At 49.4% G+C, this 20194-nt stretch overlaps 1 protein-coding gene across 1 annotated transcript in view; it reads right to left on the minus strand.

Annotated features, from left to right (window-relative positions):
- Window positions 1-20194, minus strand: part of HTT (huntingtin) — a 136142-nt gene that overhangs the window by 49152 nt on the left and 66796 nt on the right. The window contains exons 27-38 of the mRNA XM_065877465.1: window positions 19900-20026; window positions 18172-18299; window positions 14888-14998; window positions 12216-12293; window positions 11620-11843; window positions 10426-10504; window positions 10154-10315; window positions 7589-7644; window positions 6419-6567; window positions 4477-4613; window positions 2886-3002; window positions 24-146 (exon numbers count right to left, since the gene is read on the minus strand). Of these exons, the coding sequence (XP_065733537.1) occupies window positions 24-146; window positions 2886-3002; window positions 4477-4613; window positions 6419-6567; window positions 7589-7644; window positions 10154-10315; window positions 10426-10504; window positions 11620-11843; window positions 12216-12293; window positions 14888-14998; window positions 18172-18299; window positions 19900-20026 (1491 nt within the window). The remainder of the gene's footprint in view (window positions 1-23; window positions 147-2885; window positions 3003-4476; window positions 4614-6418; window positions 6568-7588; window positions 7645-10153; window positions 10316-10425; window positions 10505-11619; window positions 11844-12215; window positions 12294-14887; window positions 14999-18171; window positions 18300-19899; window positions 20027-20194) is intronic.

The raw sequence follows: 20194 nt of genomic DNA on the forward strand, positions 1-20194 counted from the left end.
CCATCAGGAGGCGGGATACTCACCAGGGTATCTGGGGTGACAAACATACTCCGTAAAAGCATGTCCACGGGACGGAGGGAGGAAGGGGCCAAAATCTCAAATAACGTATTCAACACTCCAAGTGCTTCGTGAGAATCAATGTGCATCTGTTGTAATTAAACGTCACAGATATTTCCCCGTAAGCCAACTGAAATGCCAACTTTTATACCTCACATCAGTTGTCTCAAGGTCAAATAACCTTGACCATGCATCATTCCCACCCCCGCACTTAAATGCATTTTAACTTCAGTAGTGAACCAAGTAAACATTTTTTAGAACAACACTGTAACACAGCTGTGTTTTTTCCACGATGGAAATCTTTGCATTTAGATTTTTATTAAATAAACCATAGGTGCTTTCTGTAAAAAATTCAAATATGTAGAAGTATGAAAAATATCAACTGAAACCACACTGCCCTGACCCAGTCACCATCAACACTTCAGGAACCAGCCTCTTCCGCATCTCTTTACACACAAGTAATGTACCTAAATGGGTATCATACACACTGTATCTTTTTTCTTTCTTTACTGTCACCCCATCCCTACCCCACTATGTAGTAACAAATGTTAGCAAATTAGTGTATTTCTCGTTAACTTTCTCCACATTCCTATACGTGTAGAGAGATTTTTGTTTAAGTTGTTTCGAAAAATCATGTTATAAATGTCTCTGCTTTTTTCCATTGAAAATATAATGGAGAACTCCCAAGGCAACAGGTTTTAAAACCTAACATTTTAAAAATTTTGTTTGGCCTCTCCGTGCAGCATGCAGGATCTTAGTTCCCCACCCAGGGATCGAACCCTGGTGGCCCCCCCAGCAATGGAAGGGCAGAGTCTTAACCCCTGGACCGGCAGGGAGATCCTCCTAACATTATTTTTAAAGGTTGCAAAATATTCCAAATTAAGTCTCTACCACAGTACACTCAACCACTCCCCTACTGATGACTTTCGTCACTACTAACGAGCGTGTATACACACAGTAACATCTCCACAGAGGGCGATTTTCTCAAGGTGCAGGTCTGAGCCCTGCTTGGCGTGGAGCCGCCCCTCTGCGGTAGGAAGATGAGCCTCTTGCCGGGGCCCACCCACTGGCAAGGCCCTCTGGCCGTGACCTGTCGGCTACGCGGCCACGGAGCCCTGGGTCTGGTGGTGCTCAGGGACGCCACGACGGCACGGCCGCCTGTCCTGCAGAGGCAGTGCCCCTCTGCTCTTGCCCTCAGGATGGACACTGGCCCTCGTGCCCCCCAGCTTGGCCGGCTGCCGCCACGTCTCTCCCTCTCTCCTCCTGCCCTCTCACCAGCGCACACCGGCTGGGCTTCTGTTCCCTCCGTTCCACCAAAGCCGCTCCCCAGGGACCTGCGTGTGGCCAAGTGCGGGGCAGTTCCCAGGGCCCGTCTGCTTGGCCTGGCAGCAGCGCCCAGAGATCAGTCCCTTCTCCGGGAAACACCTTTTCTCCTCGGTTGTAAGAATACCACGCCACTTGCTCCTGCCCGTCTCGCCCACGGGCCCCCCCGCCTCCCGGGGCTTGGCCTTCTCCCCCTGCCCAGCTACCCTGGGCCCCGCAGCGACCTCGTCCACCCTCAGGCCTGCCCTCCAGCTCGCACCCCAAAGGCCTCCTCCAGCCTCCCTGGCGCCACCCAGTGTCCCAACCAAACACATCCAAACCAGGCTCTGACCTGGTCCCGAAACCCGCTCCTTCCACGGTCCGCCCAAAGCCATCACGCTACAGCCACCTGCCCGCCCCTCCTCTCACATCCCTCACCCCACCTAAGCCGTCAGCAAAGCTCACTGGTTCTGCGTCTGAGCTGCGTCCAGCAGACGCCCCTTCTCGCCCCTTCGCTCCCACCCCCGGTCCACACAGGCCCTGAGCCATGAGTGGCTCTCCCTACACCCCCGCCCGCCTGTTCCACTCTCAAGTTCACCCTGACCCCCTTCGCACCAAGCCCTCCGAGGGTTCCCCAAGTCCTCCACCCGGAGAGCTCTGCCCCAGGCATCTGCTCGGCTCATCCCTCACCTCCTTCAAGCCCCGCGGATGTCACCCATTCAACAGTGTCACCCCCAGCCGACACACCTCCCCTCCCTCCAGCACTCTCAGCTGGCATTTTATACACATAACTAGCTTAGTCCCCTCTGCCGTCTGTCTCCCCACCCCGTCCCAACTGAACGCTCACTCTGAGAAGCACCCGCTTCCCTAGCCAGGCCGACCCAGATGAACAGGCATCTGCCGACTGTACCCGAAGTGCTTCGGACCCAGAGCTCTGCCAGCAGCTGGGACGGATCCCTGGAGGGACCGTCTTCGGCGCGTCCCTGCTGCCCGGTTCCCAGGGTGGTGTAGCACCCAGAGCACAGCGTCCTGCCCTCGATGCCGGGGGTTGGGGGGACGGGGGGGGGGGCAGAAGTGGTTCAGAAGCCGTGCAACTACTGGGCTCCATCCTACACACACAGCCAGACCAGTGCCTTCCACTGCGCTCGTGGAAACCACCGACTGCATCGTTTGACCACAGAAATCCTGATTAAATGACAGATAACTGCCAACTTACTTTATACGTGATAAGGAAAAACACTCCCCTACAGAGCAAACAGAGGACGTTTGACTGAGCAGAATGAGGGAGACAGGGTGTAAGCGAGAAAGGACGCAGCCCTGGAGGCACTTCCCCAAGGGTGCCTTGGGACCCAGGGGACGTCTCTACCTCTGGCCTCCCACTCACCCAGATGGCACCAGTAACGACCATAAAATGTACACACCACGAACTGACGAAAAGCCCACCACAAGCGCCCACCTCTCACGAGCATCTTCCCCCACTTCCACGGTGCCGCAGTGACCCCACCCGCGGGGGGAGGGGGACAAACCTGTTGCCTGGCCAACATCGGGAGGATGATGTCGGCTACCTGCCGAGACAGCCGCTTCCACTTGTCCTCGCTCTCCTTGTGGCACTGCTGCAGGACCAGGATGAACATCTCCAACACCTGCACAGAGGGAACGGCCGGAAGACACTCAGACCCCAGCCCACGTGCCCCCAAGGAGGGCCGATGCAGCCCTGGCCCCGGGACACGCAGGAGGACCACAGCACTGTCATCTCTACAGCTTTACAAGACTGACAACCACAGGAAAGGCACGAAAGGAAAGCCAAACTCATCTCAACCTTTGGCAGGACACAAGCACAGCCCTGACTAAACTGTTGTGCAGACACCCTCTGGCTTTCGTGTGTGTTAACATCTGTGCAAAGGTCACCTTCTACTGAGGACACCATACTTCAGAAGAGTTGGCCTTGGGTGAGCACGAGTTTGTTAGTGATCCCTTCTAAACAGAGACCCCTAAAAGCCTGTTTTGGTGAACACGGTCTCCCTGGCACACGACCACCGTGAAAATGCTGCCAGGAAGGCTTCCAGAACGACAGCAGACACGAAGAGCTCCTGCAAAGCCGAAAATGCTTATCACCCGCCTGTTGGCAGAAAAGCCTGCAGCCTGATCTGTGAACGTACTGGCCAGGCTGAGCCCGTTCCCTGGAAAGCCGCCCGGCCGCCTCCACAGCTGCCTCTCCCTTCGAGAGGCACTTCGGGCAGCACTTGCACGACAGGGCCCACTCTGCGCTCATCCCGGCTCTCCTAATCCAAGACCCGCCCTCTCCGTTCCGTAAACCAGGCCGGGAGCTCCGGGGCCGCTGTGCTGGCTGAGCCGCCCTCCAGGCCTCCCACTAAACTGCATGCTTGCCAAGAGCCGGTTATTGGTTCTCAAACCTCTTTGCGGTAGTCGTACTTTTTATTGTAATTACGGGATTTAATTAAACACTAAAAGCATTTAACTAAACACTACCTAGATTAACCAAAATGAGAATGCACAAAGAAAGTGTTTCTACGAGAAAATCTTACGATTTTATGAAGATTCAAAGACAAATAGCTAAAAAGAATTACCAAAATAAGTGAGGGCTAGGCAACTGTACCAGCTACAGAAGAGAATTCATTAAAAAGCCAGACTTCTGTTTTCAGACTGCCTCACACACCACCTGAAATTCCTACTCCACCTTAAGGAAGACGAAGCCAGAAATCAGCGCCAAGAAAAAGCCTCTGGCCCTCCCTCAACATACTGGTAAATAAATGTACAAATAAAGTCGTTAAATTATTTCACGTTGAGATTTTTAAAAATCATTCTTTAGAACGCTACCATTTTGATCGACACTGCTGACTGGTATTTGGTCCTCATTTTGGAAAAGAGGGCCTCCACCATGCTTACTGCCTTGAACGACCTCGTGACCATCGGCCAGGCCACACTGCCTTCAAGACAGACCCCACCAAGGCTTACGTCCCGCTGCGTCTCCCCGCCCGAGAGCCCAGGGCCGGCACAAAGCCACACTCACTGACAGCAGGCAGCAGCCACGTGGCACTTCCTCCTGTCCTTGCAGGGACAAGGAGGGGTCAGCGAACGCCCCACACCTCCTCTTACCTGATGGTACTGGATGAGCCTCAGTAACATGGACACCACCACCTCCTTCTGGGTTTCAAGCTCTTTTCCTGCATCAGCTTTATTGGTTCCTCTTAAAACGAACAGGTCGTGGACTATAGGCTGCAGGGCTGGTATGGCTGTAGGCACAAAAGGGCCCACTAAGAAGGCAGTACGTGACAGATGCATTCGGAAGACAGCACTAACACTTCCAAATTATTTTCAAGAAATAAAGAAAACCCTGACCCATACTTGGCTTTGTGATAAGACATAAATTAAGGTTATCAATGAGTGCCGTGAAATTACCTGTATACCATCCTGGAAGGCCATGGGTCTTCCTCTGACACTGGATAATGTTGTGAAGACTTTAAAAAACAAAAAAACAGGGCTTCCCTGGTGGCGCAGTGGTTGAGAGTCCGCCTGCCGATGCAGGGGACACGGGTTCGTGCCCCGGTGCGGGAAGATCCCACATGCCGCGGAGCGGCTGGGCCCGTGAGCCATGGCCGCTGAGCCTGCGCGTCCGGAGCCTGTGCTCCGCAACGGGAGAGGCCACAACAGTGAGAGGCCCGCGTACCACCCCCCCACACACACACACAAAAATAAATAACAATAATAAAAAACAAAAAACTAGGGTTTCTGTGACATAACATTATTTCTGACACAAAGAGACACAAAATCAAAAGTCAAATTCAAAATAATAAAACCTTCTAACTAACCAAAATAGCAACATTCTATCCTCATGCATAATCTACTTAAAGATTTACCTGAAGAGAGAATAAATGCTTTTTCAATGGAAAACATTTAGTCAAAGTATTAGATTTCTATACTGTTTCAAGCAATTAAAGTCACTCTCTCATTAGACAATGTGTTTTCCCCCAAGTCGTGTCTTTCTCCAAAAGAGCAAAGTAAATGATTTGCCTCACACCACCACTTGAATAAACTAAGAAAGGCCTTTCATTAAGAAGGATCAGCCCAGTCATGTCACCACGATTACTGAGAGGCACACTCTCTCACCCTCAGTGACGCACACACACACGCCACACTTGCTGAGTTTTCTACAGACAACCAGGCTTCCCAGTAGAGAGCGGGGCGGTCTGGCTGCCCATCAATTTTCTATCCAAAGACCCTCTGATCTGGGAAACCTCAGTCATCTCTCTATTTGCCATTTGCACTTTCAACTCTATCCAGTGACCCCAAGTCCATACGTGCAGTCATGTACCCCTGTGCTGAGGCATGGAGTTGAGCCCTGGCAAGGCCATGGCTAAGATGACCGTCTTGCTAGTGTGGGAAATGGTGATTGCCGAGCCCCTCCACATCCCCGGCACCACGGCTCGCTGGTTACCCTACTGCGGTACGCGGAACGGGTCTTGGGAGGCACCCCAATCACAGTTCAAAAGCCTACAGATTCCTGACGATGGAGCCAGAGAGGAGTCGGTAGGAAGAGCAGTTTAAAAAGTGCAAAGAAAGATTCACAGCTCCTTCCTAAAGCACACCACCTCATTCCACAGGTGGGAAGGAGGCTGCCTGAGCGGCTGACTGTCGTCTGTGGACCTCACTTAACCTGCTATGAAATAACCAGGCAAAACAGAAGGCCCTGAATCAAGGCCAAACTATATCTTCCAATACCACTGGACGAGAAATCCAATGTCCTTACAGAAGCTGGACTTTAAAATTCTTTGTCTCACATGGATAGACAAGAGTGTTTCTGTCAGACTCTAGGTGCACCTCAGATTATCTCACTGTGTGTGTTTACCTAAGTGGATCATACACTCCTGAGAGTAAAGAGTGTGCTCGCTCCTTTTTTTAAACCTCTCTAACCAGAGTGCACACGCGCACGCGTACACACGCACAGCCTACAGAGCGCCGGGCAGCTGTCCACACAGGTGGAAGGTGGTGTCAGCACATGACGACCACCGAAGACCACAGTGAAAGGTTGTCCCGTTACCGTGTGTCACAGCTTTCCTCCCACTGGCCATGATGCCGTCACAGAGCTGGATGATTTTAGGAATTCCAATGATCTGTTTTGAATGATAGCGTTCATAAGACAGTAATACCAGGAAGAAAAAGATGTTTGGAATAATTGCCTCTGATTCCCTAGAAACAAAAACATCCATTTAGACGCTTCCTTTTAAAATGAAGAAACATAACCAATATAAACAGCATGAAATTACTCTCGACTCAGAGTTGAGAGAGCACATGTGAGAAAACGAGAGAGCGCGAGGAGGGATGAGTGGGCGCTGAGCTAAAGGACCCTCGGGACCCAGTTTAGTCCAGCTGACGTCCTCCCGCGTTCTCGGCTCGGGGTGGGGCTAGCACGTCTTCTGGGGCTCCTGGGCTAAGTGAGGGCCTGGAGAAGGCGCCCAACAGGAGAAAAAGTAACTGACACCCAAAGGAGAAAAAGTAACCTGCCTCGAATCACATGGTCGAGAACAAGAAACTATGCCTCCAGACCCAGGGGACTCTCAGAACACTTCCCTCTGCACTAAGTTTCCCTAACTACTTATCAGTTAGTTCAGAAACTGAACAATTTTAACTTTCTATAATTATACTTATAAGAGGAAGTATTCAAACCTTACAGTCTAGCAAAGAAAAACTGCAATTAATATAAGTACAGCGTATAATAATTACCTTTATTAAAGACAACTATATCCAAAAACTGTCTTCTCTAAGATTAGAAAACTTAGTGCTCTATCAACTGAGATTTCACTTAGAAAACTATTATAATTAAATGCTTTGAAATATGAAATGAAAACTGACAACATGTGATTATCAGATGCAGAACTACTTCTCAACACGTCTTGAGATGCTCATTCATGAATTTTTATTAGAAACAAAAATCCACAGCATGTCAATCAGATTTCCATTAAAAATAAAGCTTAGCAAAAATGCCTAACAGCCCTTTTAAGACAAATGCTCATCCTATACGTAGGGACTTCCCTGGCGGTCCAGTGGTTAAGACTCCGTGCTTCCACTGCAGGGAGCACGGGTTCGATCCCTGGTCGAGGGAACTGAGATTCCATATGCTGTGCAGTGCGGCAAATGACATAACATAACATAAAATTCCGTGTAATTGTGTAACAAGGACAAGAAATCTAAAATAACAAAACACTATTACCTGAACTGGCCTACTTCAATGTATTCAAACTGCTTCAGCACAAATCCAATGAACACCTACAGGCAGAAATACAAAATTTTTACATCAGTAATTAAAATGGTGCAAACTAGGTTATTTTTCTTCACCCTCATTTGTATAAACCTTTAACAAGTTTCCTGACAGTAAATCTGTTTGTGCACAAGGACTCAAACATATTCTACTGTTAGACTAGATAACTTCAGGACACTTCCAGAAATCCCTCTAAACACATTTACTGAACACTGAGGTGACACCTGTTGGGAAAAACAGATGATGAATTCCAGGAGCCCCAGGCAGCACCCACAAGGCACAGCAGCAGGCCTCGTGTGTTCCAGCTCACGGCAAACCGCACAGCACGGATTTCCTGAAACTGGCTTAGGAATAAAGATGCCCAAGTGAGTCCAACTTCTCCCCCAGCGCCCCCAACATTCAAAGGAGCTGGGTACCGAGGGGTGCGGAGGGGAAGGTGGCCTTGAGAAGCAGAGGCAGGACCCTCACGACTGACTTACAGCCAGTTCTGTGTCACATTCCAAGTACCCGAATTCACTCTGCAACCTGAAGCATGGAGCTTATCTCCAGTTTCCTCCTCGCCCCCGGGTGTGATACAGACACACAGCAGGTGCTCGGTAAATCACTATCTGAACTGAGTTAAATCACTTGCCTGTTCTATTGATAGTTTCCTATCCTTGTCCATAAAAACTGTCAAGGAACCCTAAGAATTGGGGGGAAAGGGCGCTGAGTGACAGAAACAAATCGGAACAAACGTGGGGAGAGAGCGCCCATGGCAAGAAAACCTAACGCCACCAAGTAAGAGGCAGAAAGTGCTGGGCTCGCAGTGAGGCCCACACATCAGACCACCTGTGCGCGTGCGCAGAGACGAGCACAGCACGGAACTCTCTCTCAACGCTTACGTCTCAGATGGGGACTTTAGAAACAGAGAAGAAAGCAACAAAAATCACTCCGTTTTGGAGAAGGGCTCTGGGTAGAATGACTAAAGACAGAATGTGATAAAGGCCTGTCTGACCAGGGTACGGCCGAGTGGGGAGCTGTGTTCTTTCTCTATCCGCTGACGGCAGCCCCAGCAGAGACCGACCACCACCTGAGAGAATCAGTTTCCTCCCAGGACGAGTCAGAAGGGGGAAACCGAGAAAGGCGGCCCGTGTCCTGATGGGAGTGCAGCCAGCCCGGGCTCTGCCCTCCCCTGGAGCAGCAGGCGCGGGGGAAGCCCGGGGAGGCCCCACCTTCCCAGGCTCCCCTCGCGTGCCCGCGCCTGCCTCCCTCTCGGCCACGGCTGCCCCCCACTTCAGATGAGGGCTTCTCTCCACCCAAGCCCCTGCGTCAGAGCCCGGGAACCGTCCCGCAGTGAGCGTTGTCCCCAAGGAAGGAAACGGCTCTTTGGACGATTTTCCTTGGAGAACCAGAGCAGAGGGCAGGACAATGAAAATGCTGGGTCAAAACGGAGCCCCCGCCCCAAGCCCGCTCTCAACAGGTGACCCCCCCCAACACCACCTGTGGGGAAACCAGCGTCCTGAATGTGTTTGCTCGCTTCTCCTGGTGAGTTTCTCAAGGTGCGTGGCCGGTGGGTGGTTAGAGACCAGTCTCTGCTGGGGCTGCCGTCAGCGGACAGAGAAAGAGCACAGCTCCCCACTCGGCCGTACCCTGGTCAGACAGGCCTTTATCACATTCTGTCTTCAGTCATTCTACCCAGAGCCCTTCTCCAAAACGGAGTGATTTTTGTTGCTTTCTTCTATCTTTCTGAAGTCCCCATCTGATATGTAAGCATCGAGAGAGGATCACCTCAATGACAGTGCTACACCGCAGATACAGTGGTGTCTAGAAGGGAATGGAGAATTGCAGTATTTCCTATCTCATAGGAAAGTAGCGCCAAATCACAGCCCAACAATGACAGTCACATTTTGACGACCTAAAGGCAACTTTCTTTGCAGTGAACTTGGCTGGCGTGACGCTTGCTTTAAGAGAATTCGCATCACAAAATGACACAGCTTTCCAGAGTCGTACCCGTGGCAGGGAGGTCTCACCTGGTGGAAGCAAGCACAGACACTCAGGGCCGGCCCGGACAGCCGCCAGGCGGGGACCCAGGGGCCGGGGGCCAGCCACTGCCCAACAGATCACATTCCCTTTCAAATAGGTGAGCTAACTTTAGATCGCTTGAAACTGATCTTCCTTGATAAGCTGTTTAAAATAAGACTCTGGATTCTGCAGAAATGTCCCCCCAGCAGTAGATCTCAATGACAATGTTAAGTTCGGATTAACCTTGGAGTGGGGGAGGGTGAGTGGCCGGGAAGAGCCGTGGGCAGATTTGTAAAGGCCGAGCCCAGCCTGGAGAGCTTGGGCGAGGGTGCAACGCTTGCTGAGGCCTGCGCACGCCAGGCCTCCCGTGTCAACCAGTGGGTGAGACAGATGAGACGCAGCTGCTGGTGGGGGAAAGAACGGCGCATTTCTTTAAGGTAGACTTCAGCATCTTTCCAAGTTCATGTTTATTAACTTATGAACAGGTGCAGTAGATGAAAGGTAAACGCGACAAACCTGATCCGAATCCAGAAGGCAGTAGTTAACCCGTAACTGAACCAGCTGCGCCAGCAAATCCAAAACCTGCTTCTGTAACTGCACAGAGGTTGTTGTCGTGTACTGTTTTAAAGCTTTTATAACAAGAGGCTCAAATAAACGAATGTGATTATGAATAGCATTCTACGAAAAAAAAGAGAAAGCAAGACTCCGTAAGTGAGTCTTCCACTGCAGGCAGCTTGAAGCCCCCAACCTGCAACGTGCCCAGCGTGCACCTGTCGGCTCCCAGTTACCTTGTCCGCGCGGTTCTTTGCGACGCTGGTGAGGTTTGTCTTCAATTGGGTAGACACTTTCTGGAGTACGTCAAACCACCTGCCAGGCAGAAAGAAAGGTGAGCAAAGAATACCCTTAAATACTCTCCTAGGTATCCAGCTATACTCCAGGTCAAACTAATTCAAATTCACAAAATCAGAGCGTTTTAGAGTCAGAAAGAACTATAATAGCCACTCAGTGTAGCGGCATCAAGCTCTTCCTTTAGTGAAGATAATTAGGTGAAACAGAGTTTACAGCTGACCGACAGCCATCAAACCTTGTCACCTGCAGCAGGCTACCCGAGACAGCGCTTTCCTCTGCTACAGGAAACTCACCACTCAGCCCCGTGTGTAGTGGGGCCAGAGAGGTGATGGTCATTTGAAAGATTCAGTGATCTAGAAGATACCACTCGATTTCCTTGGGAAAATTTTCTTTACATCAATTATACCCTTTTCTCTTTAAGAAACACAATATTAAATGACAGTAATCAGACACCTGCTTGTTTTATTTATACCCCATATTATTAGACAAAGTATTTAAAGAATCTTATTCCTGAGACTTGGAAAAATAGTAAGTACGTGACCAATTAAAGCCCGAAACGTGGACATTTTCCTAAAATACTCTAGTATTTTAACTATAGCTGTTTTATCACTACATCTATATAAAGAAAAACCAGGAATTCTATTGTTACTACAGAGTAGTAACTCAAATATGCACGAATAATTGATGGTAATTTAAGAAACAAATACTGTAATTCCAGGCACCATAAACAACTATAAATTTGAGTGAAAACAGACTTTTAGCCATAAAGTTACAAAACAGAGAGTAATAATACCTATGCCCTCTACACACTAGCACTACTGAGCCACCTGAGTTACAGGCCCCAAAGCGCCACCAACACACAGGAACTTACTCTAAAGGGAAATGTCGTCATGCGCCCAGGGGAACAGCGTGTCCCCTTTCTGGCTGGCTGACGAATCGGCAGTGAGTGCGCTTCCCGGGAAGCCCACTCAGCACTCCTCTCCCCCGGCCCGGCCCTGCTAAGATACTGAGGCGCCCGCAATCTCACCCACTGGACCACATGCTTCTCTGGAGGCAGGGCCATGCCTTCAGCATCCTTGCAGCAACCACATTTTCTAGAGTTCTCTGAACACAGGAGACTATCAGAAGGTTACCCTGAGGTGTCGTGGTCCTGTTCTGCCTGCACCATGTTCCTTAGGCTGGCGTCGGCTAAGGCCTGGGTGAAGTGGGTGTACGGAGCCATGAAGCAGTAGTGGTACAAGCCCGGCCTCACGCTGGAAGAGCCAAGGCGCTGAGCACGGCCTTGAGACTTGCTGGGGTTGGAAGATAAGCCATCAAACTGGGAGGCCAAGTTTGTCCCAAAGAGAGTCTTCAACAGCTAGAGTGGAAGAATTGAAGCCATCAACATCTGAAGTAACACAGAATCTCCCACACAAATATCAAATCCACCTATATATAACTGGGTATGTTAGCAAAACTTCAGGTTGCGCAGGACAGTGGAGGGATACCAGGACACCAGCTAAGTGACAAGAGGCCAGCACAGCTTCTGAGATCCTCTGCCCCCATGGGGGCGAGCGTCCTCCTCCTGGACCATGAGGGAGGAGCAGCCCTCTTGGCCAGAGAACAGCGGAGTGAGCAAAGGCGGGACAGGTGGGGCTGCCCGACGCGCCACCAGCACCACCTTCTGAACGACGGGCAGCATTACATCAGCGTGCTGGGGTGAAGGGCTTAAAAGAAACTGCTTTCTGACCTGCTGGACACAAACAGTTGCCATCACTGGTTCTCGACTGAAGCAGGATTTCAGGTACCCCAGGATCTCTTCGACACACTGCAAAGGACAGGCAGCAAGACATTAAAGTAAGCGATTCACAGATACTTGTTGTGGTGAATTCTGCACGGAGAGCAGGCCACTGGACAGCTTCCGTTTAAATTGTGTACAACAGTAAACATCAGAGGACAGTCAGAAGAAGCTTTTCACGTACTGCCAGCAGAGAAAGTCAGTAAAAAGCATGGAAATCTAAGCAGCCATGTCTCACCCTTCCTTTCATGCATTTATACTTTCTTTCTCTCACTCATCCAGAAACTGTGCATCAAGGATCTGCTGTGCCCTCGGCATCCAGCCCTGTTGTCAGGGCAGGAGCTCAGAGTCTACAAAGGAGTGAAAGCCCTGCATTTGTGGGGCCCTTGCAGAGGTTCAGCTGAACGTAGCACATACTACATCAAGTGTGATTTACCACAAAAAGCCCTAGACATTTCCCTTTAGCGTAAGGTCCTGGGTCCGACAGCAACCTGCAAAAATGACCAAAATGACTGCCTTCAAACGACTGTTCTCACAAACTGTTTTTACCAGCCTCAGAAATGAGGTCCATGTTATCCAAGGTGCCTGAAGACATGAACGGTCCAGGCACCAGCATCAGCAGCTCCCCCCTCACCGCCCACCTGGTCCCCAGACACTGCGTCTATCAGACCAACTACATTGAAAAGGCCTCTCACTCCATTTGTTTGGTATATTTCCTGCACTAAAAAGCAACAGATTTCTGTTGATTTCAAATACTCAGGACCATGTATTTTTAAGATTCTGATTTATTCCTATTGGACTAGATATCCAAAGCTATACTCTGCAGGGTTGAGTTTGTTCCACGTCACCTTGTTTTCACTAGCTCATAGCAGGCAACTAAGAAGTGCGAACCGGAAGAATTACAACCAGAGCCTTCACATCACAAGTTACCTAACAAAGAACCACGTCTCTTAACAAACACGTATGAAATGCTCCATGTGCGACAGAAACTGAGTTATAGGCGCTGAAAACAGGTGAGAAGAGGATGCTGCTGTTAGCAGCCTTCAAGGAAACAAGTCCCGGGCACGAATATTAACATACAATACGATGAAGGGAGACTTCCACTGCTGGCCAATATGCAGTAAGAGGAACCAGATTTACCCTACAGCCAAACAACCAAAAAAACCCAATATATGAATATATGAAACCACAGTTCCAAGACAGTGACCAGGAGGCACTGGAGGACAGGCATCCCTGAGAAATGGGAAACCAGCAAGTCAGCCCTACGACTGCCCCGCTCACTGCCCTCAGAGAGCTCCTGGGTGGTGGCACAAGGGCGAGGGACAGAGCAGAGCTCAGGGGACCACCCGAGTCGAGGAGGAGCTGAGAGTCTGGGGAAGTGGGAACAGTGAGGGCTCCAAAGAAGAGAGAGCTCCCGGAGAGGACTCTGTAGACCGGGGGAGGCCCTGGGAGCCACTCAACACGTGCGTAAGGAAGGGTCAGAGGGCACAGCGCTCCGAACTCACACAGGGCTGGAACAGTGACTGCTCTCCCTAACCGGGTTTATGGGGCGCCGGCTAGAACCAGGGAGGCCTTGCCTCGGTGGTGGAAGAATTAGCCCTGGACTAAGCACTGCTCCGACCCACTGAGTTGACATGTGGAAAAAGTAAAAGGCACAGTGAGGAGAAACAGAAGACGATGTGTACAATGATTAAAGCCAGGTAAGCTTTATGCATTATCGAGAAAAAGATGGAGAGAAATGGGGCTTCCCTGGTGGCGCAGTGGTTGAGAGTCTGCCTGCCGATGCAGGGGACACAGGTTCGTGCCCCGGTCCGGGAAGATCCCACATGCTGCAGAGCGGCTGGGCCCATGAGCCATGGCCGCTGAGCCTGCGCGTCCGGAGCCTGTGCTCCCCGACGGGAGAGGCCACAACAGTGAGAGGCCCACATACCACAAAAAAAAAAAAAAAAAAATGGAGAGAAATGAAAACAAAGGAACTTCACTGTATTCCACTTCTAAGAGACACGTGTTTAAGGAGGGCTATTGGTAACTCACTTTGAAATTCATTAGAAACTAAGATGCCCCGGTAGCTGGACAGGTGGATCCAAACACAGCAGAGCAAGTGGACAAAACAGTAACTGCTGGATCTGGTCGTGGACACAACACGGGCACCCACCACACGACCTCTTAACTCTCCCGTGTGCTTGAACATGTCCCCACAACATGTGGGTGGTGCAGGGAGGTTACTGGGCTTGGAACCGAAGTCCATGAGCCTCAAGCACAGCTCTGCTGCTTCCTGAGGCACCAGAGGAACAAGCCACACCCCAGAGACTGCTCTGACCTTGCCATGTGCGAAGGTCAAATAAAGTAAAGGACTCTGTCAACAGTTTTAAACCCACCAATTTTTTAATTCATCTGGGTCTGAGCTAATTTACAGCAAAAAGTGAAAACAGGATACAAATAGAACCCCGCCCCTGGCAACTTCAGGCTAAGACAAGAATCAGACTCAAGTGCCCAGACTGCAGAACCTTCGCCCCACTTTGTGAATGTGCCGGGATGGTGGGGTTTCGCCCTGGAGGCACTCGGCCCAGGGTACACTTCAAGCGTGCCAGCTACAGCTCAACGAGAAGAAAGGAAACACAAACCTTCCCGATGTCCTGCAGTGTTGCCAACTCTAGAATCTGAGAGAGAACATCCAAGGCAGAGCGCAGAAAAGCCCCAAACTTTTCGGTGTTGCTCTGAAGATCCAAGGTGACCTTGGGAAAGTGGAGGGAGAGAAGGCACACATGATTGCTGGCAGCATCCCGGTCACCTAACACAGACGCACACTGTCTGCTGTGGTGTGTTCCCTAGGCAGCGCGACACTCACCATGGGGGGATGGTTGGGGGGGGGGGGTTCTGTTTGCTTGTTTTTAGCACCGGGAAATGCCTTGGAAAGGAAATTACTCTTCCGGATCGCTATATAAACACTATTTTCAAAGGCGTCTTCCAACGTATACTGACGCTACTGAAAGAAATAATTCCTAACCTTCTATCATAATGAGAAAAAGAATGTTTAATGCCCAGCATAACCAGTGCCTGACAAGCAGCATATCAAAAAATATGAAACACACGTCTTCTTCCACCCATTACGATCCCTGGGGGAGATCATTGTCAAATTCAGATACAACCTTTCAGTCTGGCTACAACAAAATATTAAATTAGTTTAAGAGGTATTAAGTCAAGATCCTAAAGGACCCAACTGAATTAAATTATGTAGCAATTTCCCCCATTTAACAGACTGAGAGAAGGTTCAGGGCCAAAGATGTAATATGTAAGAACAAGGGTGAGGGGGAGGGATTGACTGTGAAAATAAAAACTGGCAAAAATCCTACAAAAGCATTACAATAAGTAGATAGGAATTTGCTCACTGAAATAAAATCTAACCACCCCTGATGAAAGAGGAAACACTTTCTGGGCAAAGGGAGAGGAAAGCAGGTGAGAGACAGACACAGAAAATGAACATGTAAGTGGATCTCAACACTGTGACCACTGTCACATCAAGCTGAGGGTGTTCACAGTAGGCCAAGGAAGGAAGGAAAAATCCAGGAGTGAGACCCCCAAAGACCCAGGGACAGGCGACTGCATGACGCCAGGTCCCAGGGAAAAGCAGGAGGGCAGGGGTTCACCTCCAGCAGGCACAGGACTTTGAGTGGGGGTCGGGGAGAGAGCAGGGAAGGCCTTTCCTGAATAGCGAACAGATGTGAGAACTGGGGTCAAAGGGCTCTGAGGAGAGCTGAAGAAGGACTTGGAGACTGGGAAATAACGCAGCGGGGAGCCCAAGGGTCAAGCGAACAATGGAGAGTGGGAGAGCAGGACACCCCGTGGGGCAGCAGAGGAGGTGAGGAGGCAGTGATGGAAGATCTCAGGACACGCCAGCCGCTCCAAACACACACACACAGTCTGCACACAGCAACTCAACCAGCAGGCGGGACTCCGAGACTCCAGGGAGGCCAAAAGTAAAGGGGTCCACCTTGGAGTCCAGGGCATTCAGGAAGGAGATGATGGAGAGGGAGGAGAGGATGGAGGGATGCTGCAGAGAACATGGGCGGGGGGTCCCCCAGAACTGAAGATGACGTACACTGAGAACAGGTGGAAAGGAAACATCTTCTCTGTGTGGGATTTTAAACATACCCTCCTCTACTTTAGAGCTTGACATGAGAAACATCCGGCTAAAGAGAGCCTCCAAATCTTCTATCTTTAAAAATTATCTATATCCTTCAGAAAACAAACCAGATAAAGTTTGTAAATGGTTTTTTAAAAATTGAGATCTATTAGTAATAAAAAAAAAGGATGACCACGGGTCACATTTATGAAAAAACGTGCAAGATCTATGTGAAGTATCTTTTAAAATTACTTTTAAAATTCTTTGAATTTCATGTGCTTCTGAGGTGCCTTTCTGAGGAAACAGGAAGTTTCCAACACAAAAAAAAGCATCTCACACTCTGGACGGGCAGGCTTAGCGTGTAAGATATCAGTTCTCCCCAGATTAATCTACAAATTTAACACAATCCCAATGGAAAAACTCTCAACTTCCTTTGGAATTAGATAAGCTTATTCTCATGTCCATATGCAAAAATAAATACGAATATCCAGGGAAATCCTGAGGTAAAATGGGGCAACTGATCTCCTCAAAAACACATCATGAAGCTACAATAATCAGGAGGTGTGCTTCTAACGGACGAACAGATGGACAGACTGATATAATAAAGGAGTAAATGGAAATACAGAACTATGAGAATTTAGTATGTGACAAAGGTAGTATTTCAAAACCCATTAGTGCCAGAAAATGGACTATTTGGGAAACTGTAGGGGCAACTGGTTAGGCAGCTGGAAAAAAAACCTGTTAGATGCATACTTCATATCTAACAAATTGCAGACAGAATAGTCTAAACACACAAAAAACTGAATGGAAGAAAACAATGAAAAGCCCTGAATGAAACCGTGGGAGATTTTCCTTAATAATCTTAGAATAAGGGGAGTTCCCCGGTGGCCTACTGGTTAGGATTCTGGGCTTTCACTGCTGTGGCCGGGATTCAATCCCTGGTCAGGGAACTGAGATCCCTCAAGCCACGTGGCGCAGCCAAAAAATGAATAAATAAAATATAATAATCATCATCATCTCAGAATGAGAAAGTCCTAAGTAAGAAACATACCTGTGCAAGAGAAACAACAGCGCAGACTGCTATCCTTCCAGAAAGCTGCTTGCAAGGTTGGCCCTCGCTATCCTTCCAGAAAGCTGCTTGCAAGGTTGGCCCTCGGGGGTGCCTGGGAACTCAGCCAGTAAACAGTTCCCTAGACTGACGTCAGACCCGCCCTGAGCACTGAGGGTGGCTCACTGTGCCTGGACTGCCTTATCAAACAATGTGTTGATGCTGGACCCCTGCTCTCCTCTGTGAGTGTGAATTTTGGTTTGTGAAGGCAGAGGGAGCCTCCGTAACCAGCACGCGGCTGCACCTTAGTTGAGGGCGGGTGGGGTCCTCCGAGCGGCCCTCGTGGGGGCAGAGGTTGCTCCAGACTGTGCTGGCATCCTTCCCCTCAGGGGCTGGCTGCGTGTCCTCCCCGCCCTGCCGTGAGGAACCCTACCACATGCTCAGTCCCACAAGACCTTCTAGCGCATCTCTGAACGTGGGCGATCTTGGGACGCCCAGACACGGCATCCGTAAACCATAACGACATCACTTTCCCAATGAAAATCCTAAACTTTTGTATGATGGACGCGACCGTAAACAAAGCTGAAAGACAAAGCTGAACAAGCTAACTGTAACTCACATCCCCAAGGTCTAACTTACTTACTTATATTGTATGTCTATAAGCTACAATCTTAAGAAAAACATCGACAATCCTCTGAAATGCGTGAATGAGTGTATTTTTACAAAAGAAGCAGTACCTTGTAGTTTGCGTGTGTAGCTTTCAGGACATCGTGCAATTTAAGGTAAGAAGGAAGGTGATAGAAACTCCCCAGTGACGAGGACTTGGTTGCTGGAACAGGCCCTGAGGTTTCAGATGGCCGAGAGGCTTTAAACACACCACACAAAATAAAAATTTTAGATCAAAAGTAAACACACACCAAGTTTAAAAAAGACTGCTGGTAATAATTATTTTTATTGTATTCTAGTAGGATAAAATTCAAATTTTTCCTGACTTTTTGATTAATTCACAATAACAAGAAATTGACGAATGAACGTAAGTAGGCTCTGAGTACCACCCATAAGACGACAAAATAAAATAGGAAGAAGAAAAAGAAGAAAAGCAGTGTGATGCTGTTATGTGTTTGGTTTGGCCTGGCTGCCTGTTTGTGAGTCAGAGAACTGACGTGACCTTCAGTCAATCTCAAAACCTCTCGGAGCACAAGGCTCCCAGGGGCACGACGGGGTCGACCTCTGGTCGACTTAGGTCATGAGCCCTGCAGGCAATCAAACAGGGGTGATGTGAACATGCTCTGAAAACTGTCAGGGTACACACGCTATCATTAAGCTGATATTAAATATTAAATGCCAAGCACCGTGTAAGGTTTTAAAGACTCATGATTTGGGGATCATCAGAAAGATGATCAGTCACATACTGGTAACTTTGCATTTATAAAGTTCTGAAGCTTTTTAGCTGGTAAATCTTCCACTGGTACTGTCATCAATACTTAGAAAATAGTTTCTTTTAAAATGCTTTACTGCTGATCTGAGTGAATAAGCATTTTCAGAACTCTAAAAAAAAAAAGCTTGACATAGGGAATTCCCTGGCGGTCCAGTGGTTAGGACTTGATGCTTTCACTGCTGGGGCCTACGTGCAATCCCCGGTCGGGGAACTTAAGCTCCCACGAGCCGTGCGGCGCAGCCACAAACATTAAATGCGGTTTTAAAATCAGTAAAATGCTCAGCATAAACGCTTTATAAGCAAAAGGAACGGGAGAGTCACGTCCGGCCCCGGCACTGTGGGGTGGCACGTGAACAGACTTGGTGGCAGCACAAGCAGACAGGCGTCTGGTCGCCTCTGCTCTGTACCCACCAAGAGTGGCACGGACCACGTACGTCATAGGCAGAGTCACATGGCCACTCTGGCCCCTTCTATTCCAAGACTTTCCCCTCCAAGTGTGTGTCAATCTCTCAGGTTCGTCTCACTCAGATGATTTTATCCCCACTTTACCTCTCCCTCAGCCCTTCCACAGGTAAAATTGCCATTTCCTATTTCAGAATTCTCCACACATCAGAATCAACGATGTCACCCCACTCTATTCCTAGCCGTCTACACCCCCCTCCCTTACTGAAAATCAGTCAGTGAGAAGAGGAGAAGCGGGGAGGCACAGCATGGGAAGCACAGGGCACAGCGCCCTGCTGTGCACCAGACGCCTCCAGACGGCTGGGACCCCACATTGGCAAGCAACATTCAGACGTGCGTAAGACCAAAATGTGGTCTGTGTACACTCAGTAAGTAATATTCGATACCTGAGACCACACCTGGGGAAACCATTTCTCTGGCTTCATTGCTATGTATTTTATTTGCAAAAACTACCAAACTGTAATATTAACCTTGACATGAATGTAAGCTTTAGTCCTAAACCACTGTAATACAGACAGGCACCCCCAAGCCCGCCCCCTCCCACTCCCCCGCCGTGGCCTCACACCTGGACTGGCCTCACCGCCTTTCTTGGGACTCACGGGTACAGACACCTGCTCTCCGGGTTCCTTCTCTTTTCCCTTCCGTCGGATTGGACTCAGAGAAGGCGGGTTTGTTAGAGATGGCAAGGCTGCCTAAAATAGAAAACAAACTGTGAAGGAAGTGTAACCAACACAGAACTGAAAACTATGGTATGTGCTTCTACCATTCACCCGGGCAATCCACTTCTCTTCTTTGAATCCACATTTATGAAGTTCGGACTCCATACACATACCATCCACTTTAGCCCACACAACAATTGC

This window comes from Phocoena phocoena, chromosome 5 (genome assembly GCF_963924675.1).
Source record: "Phocoena phocoena chromosome 5, mPhoPho1.1, whole genome shotgun sequence".
Classification (NCBI taxonomy): domain Eukaryota; kingdom Metazoa; phylum Chordata; class Mammalia; order Artiodactyla; family Phocoenidae; genus Phocoena; species Phocoena phocoena.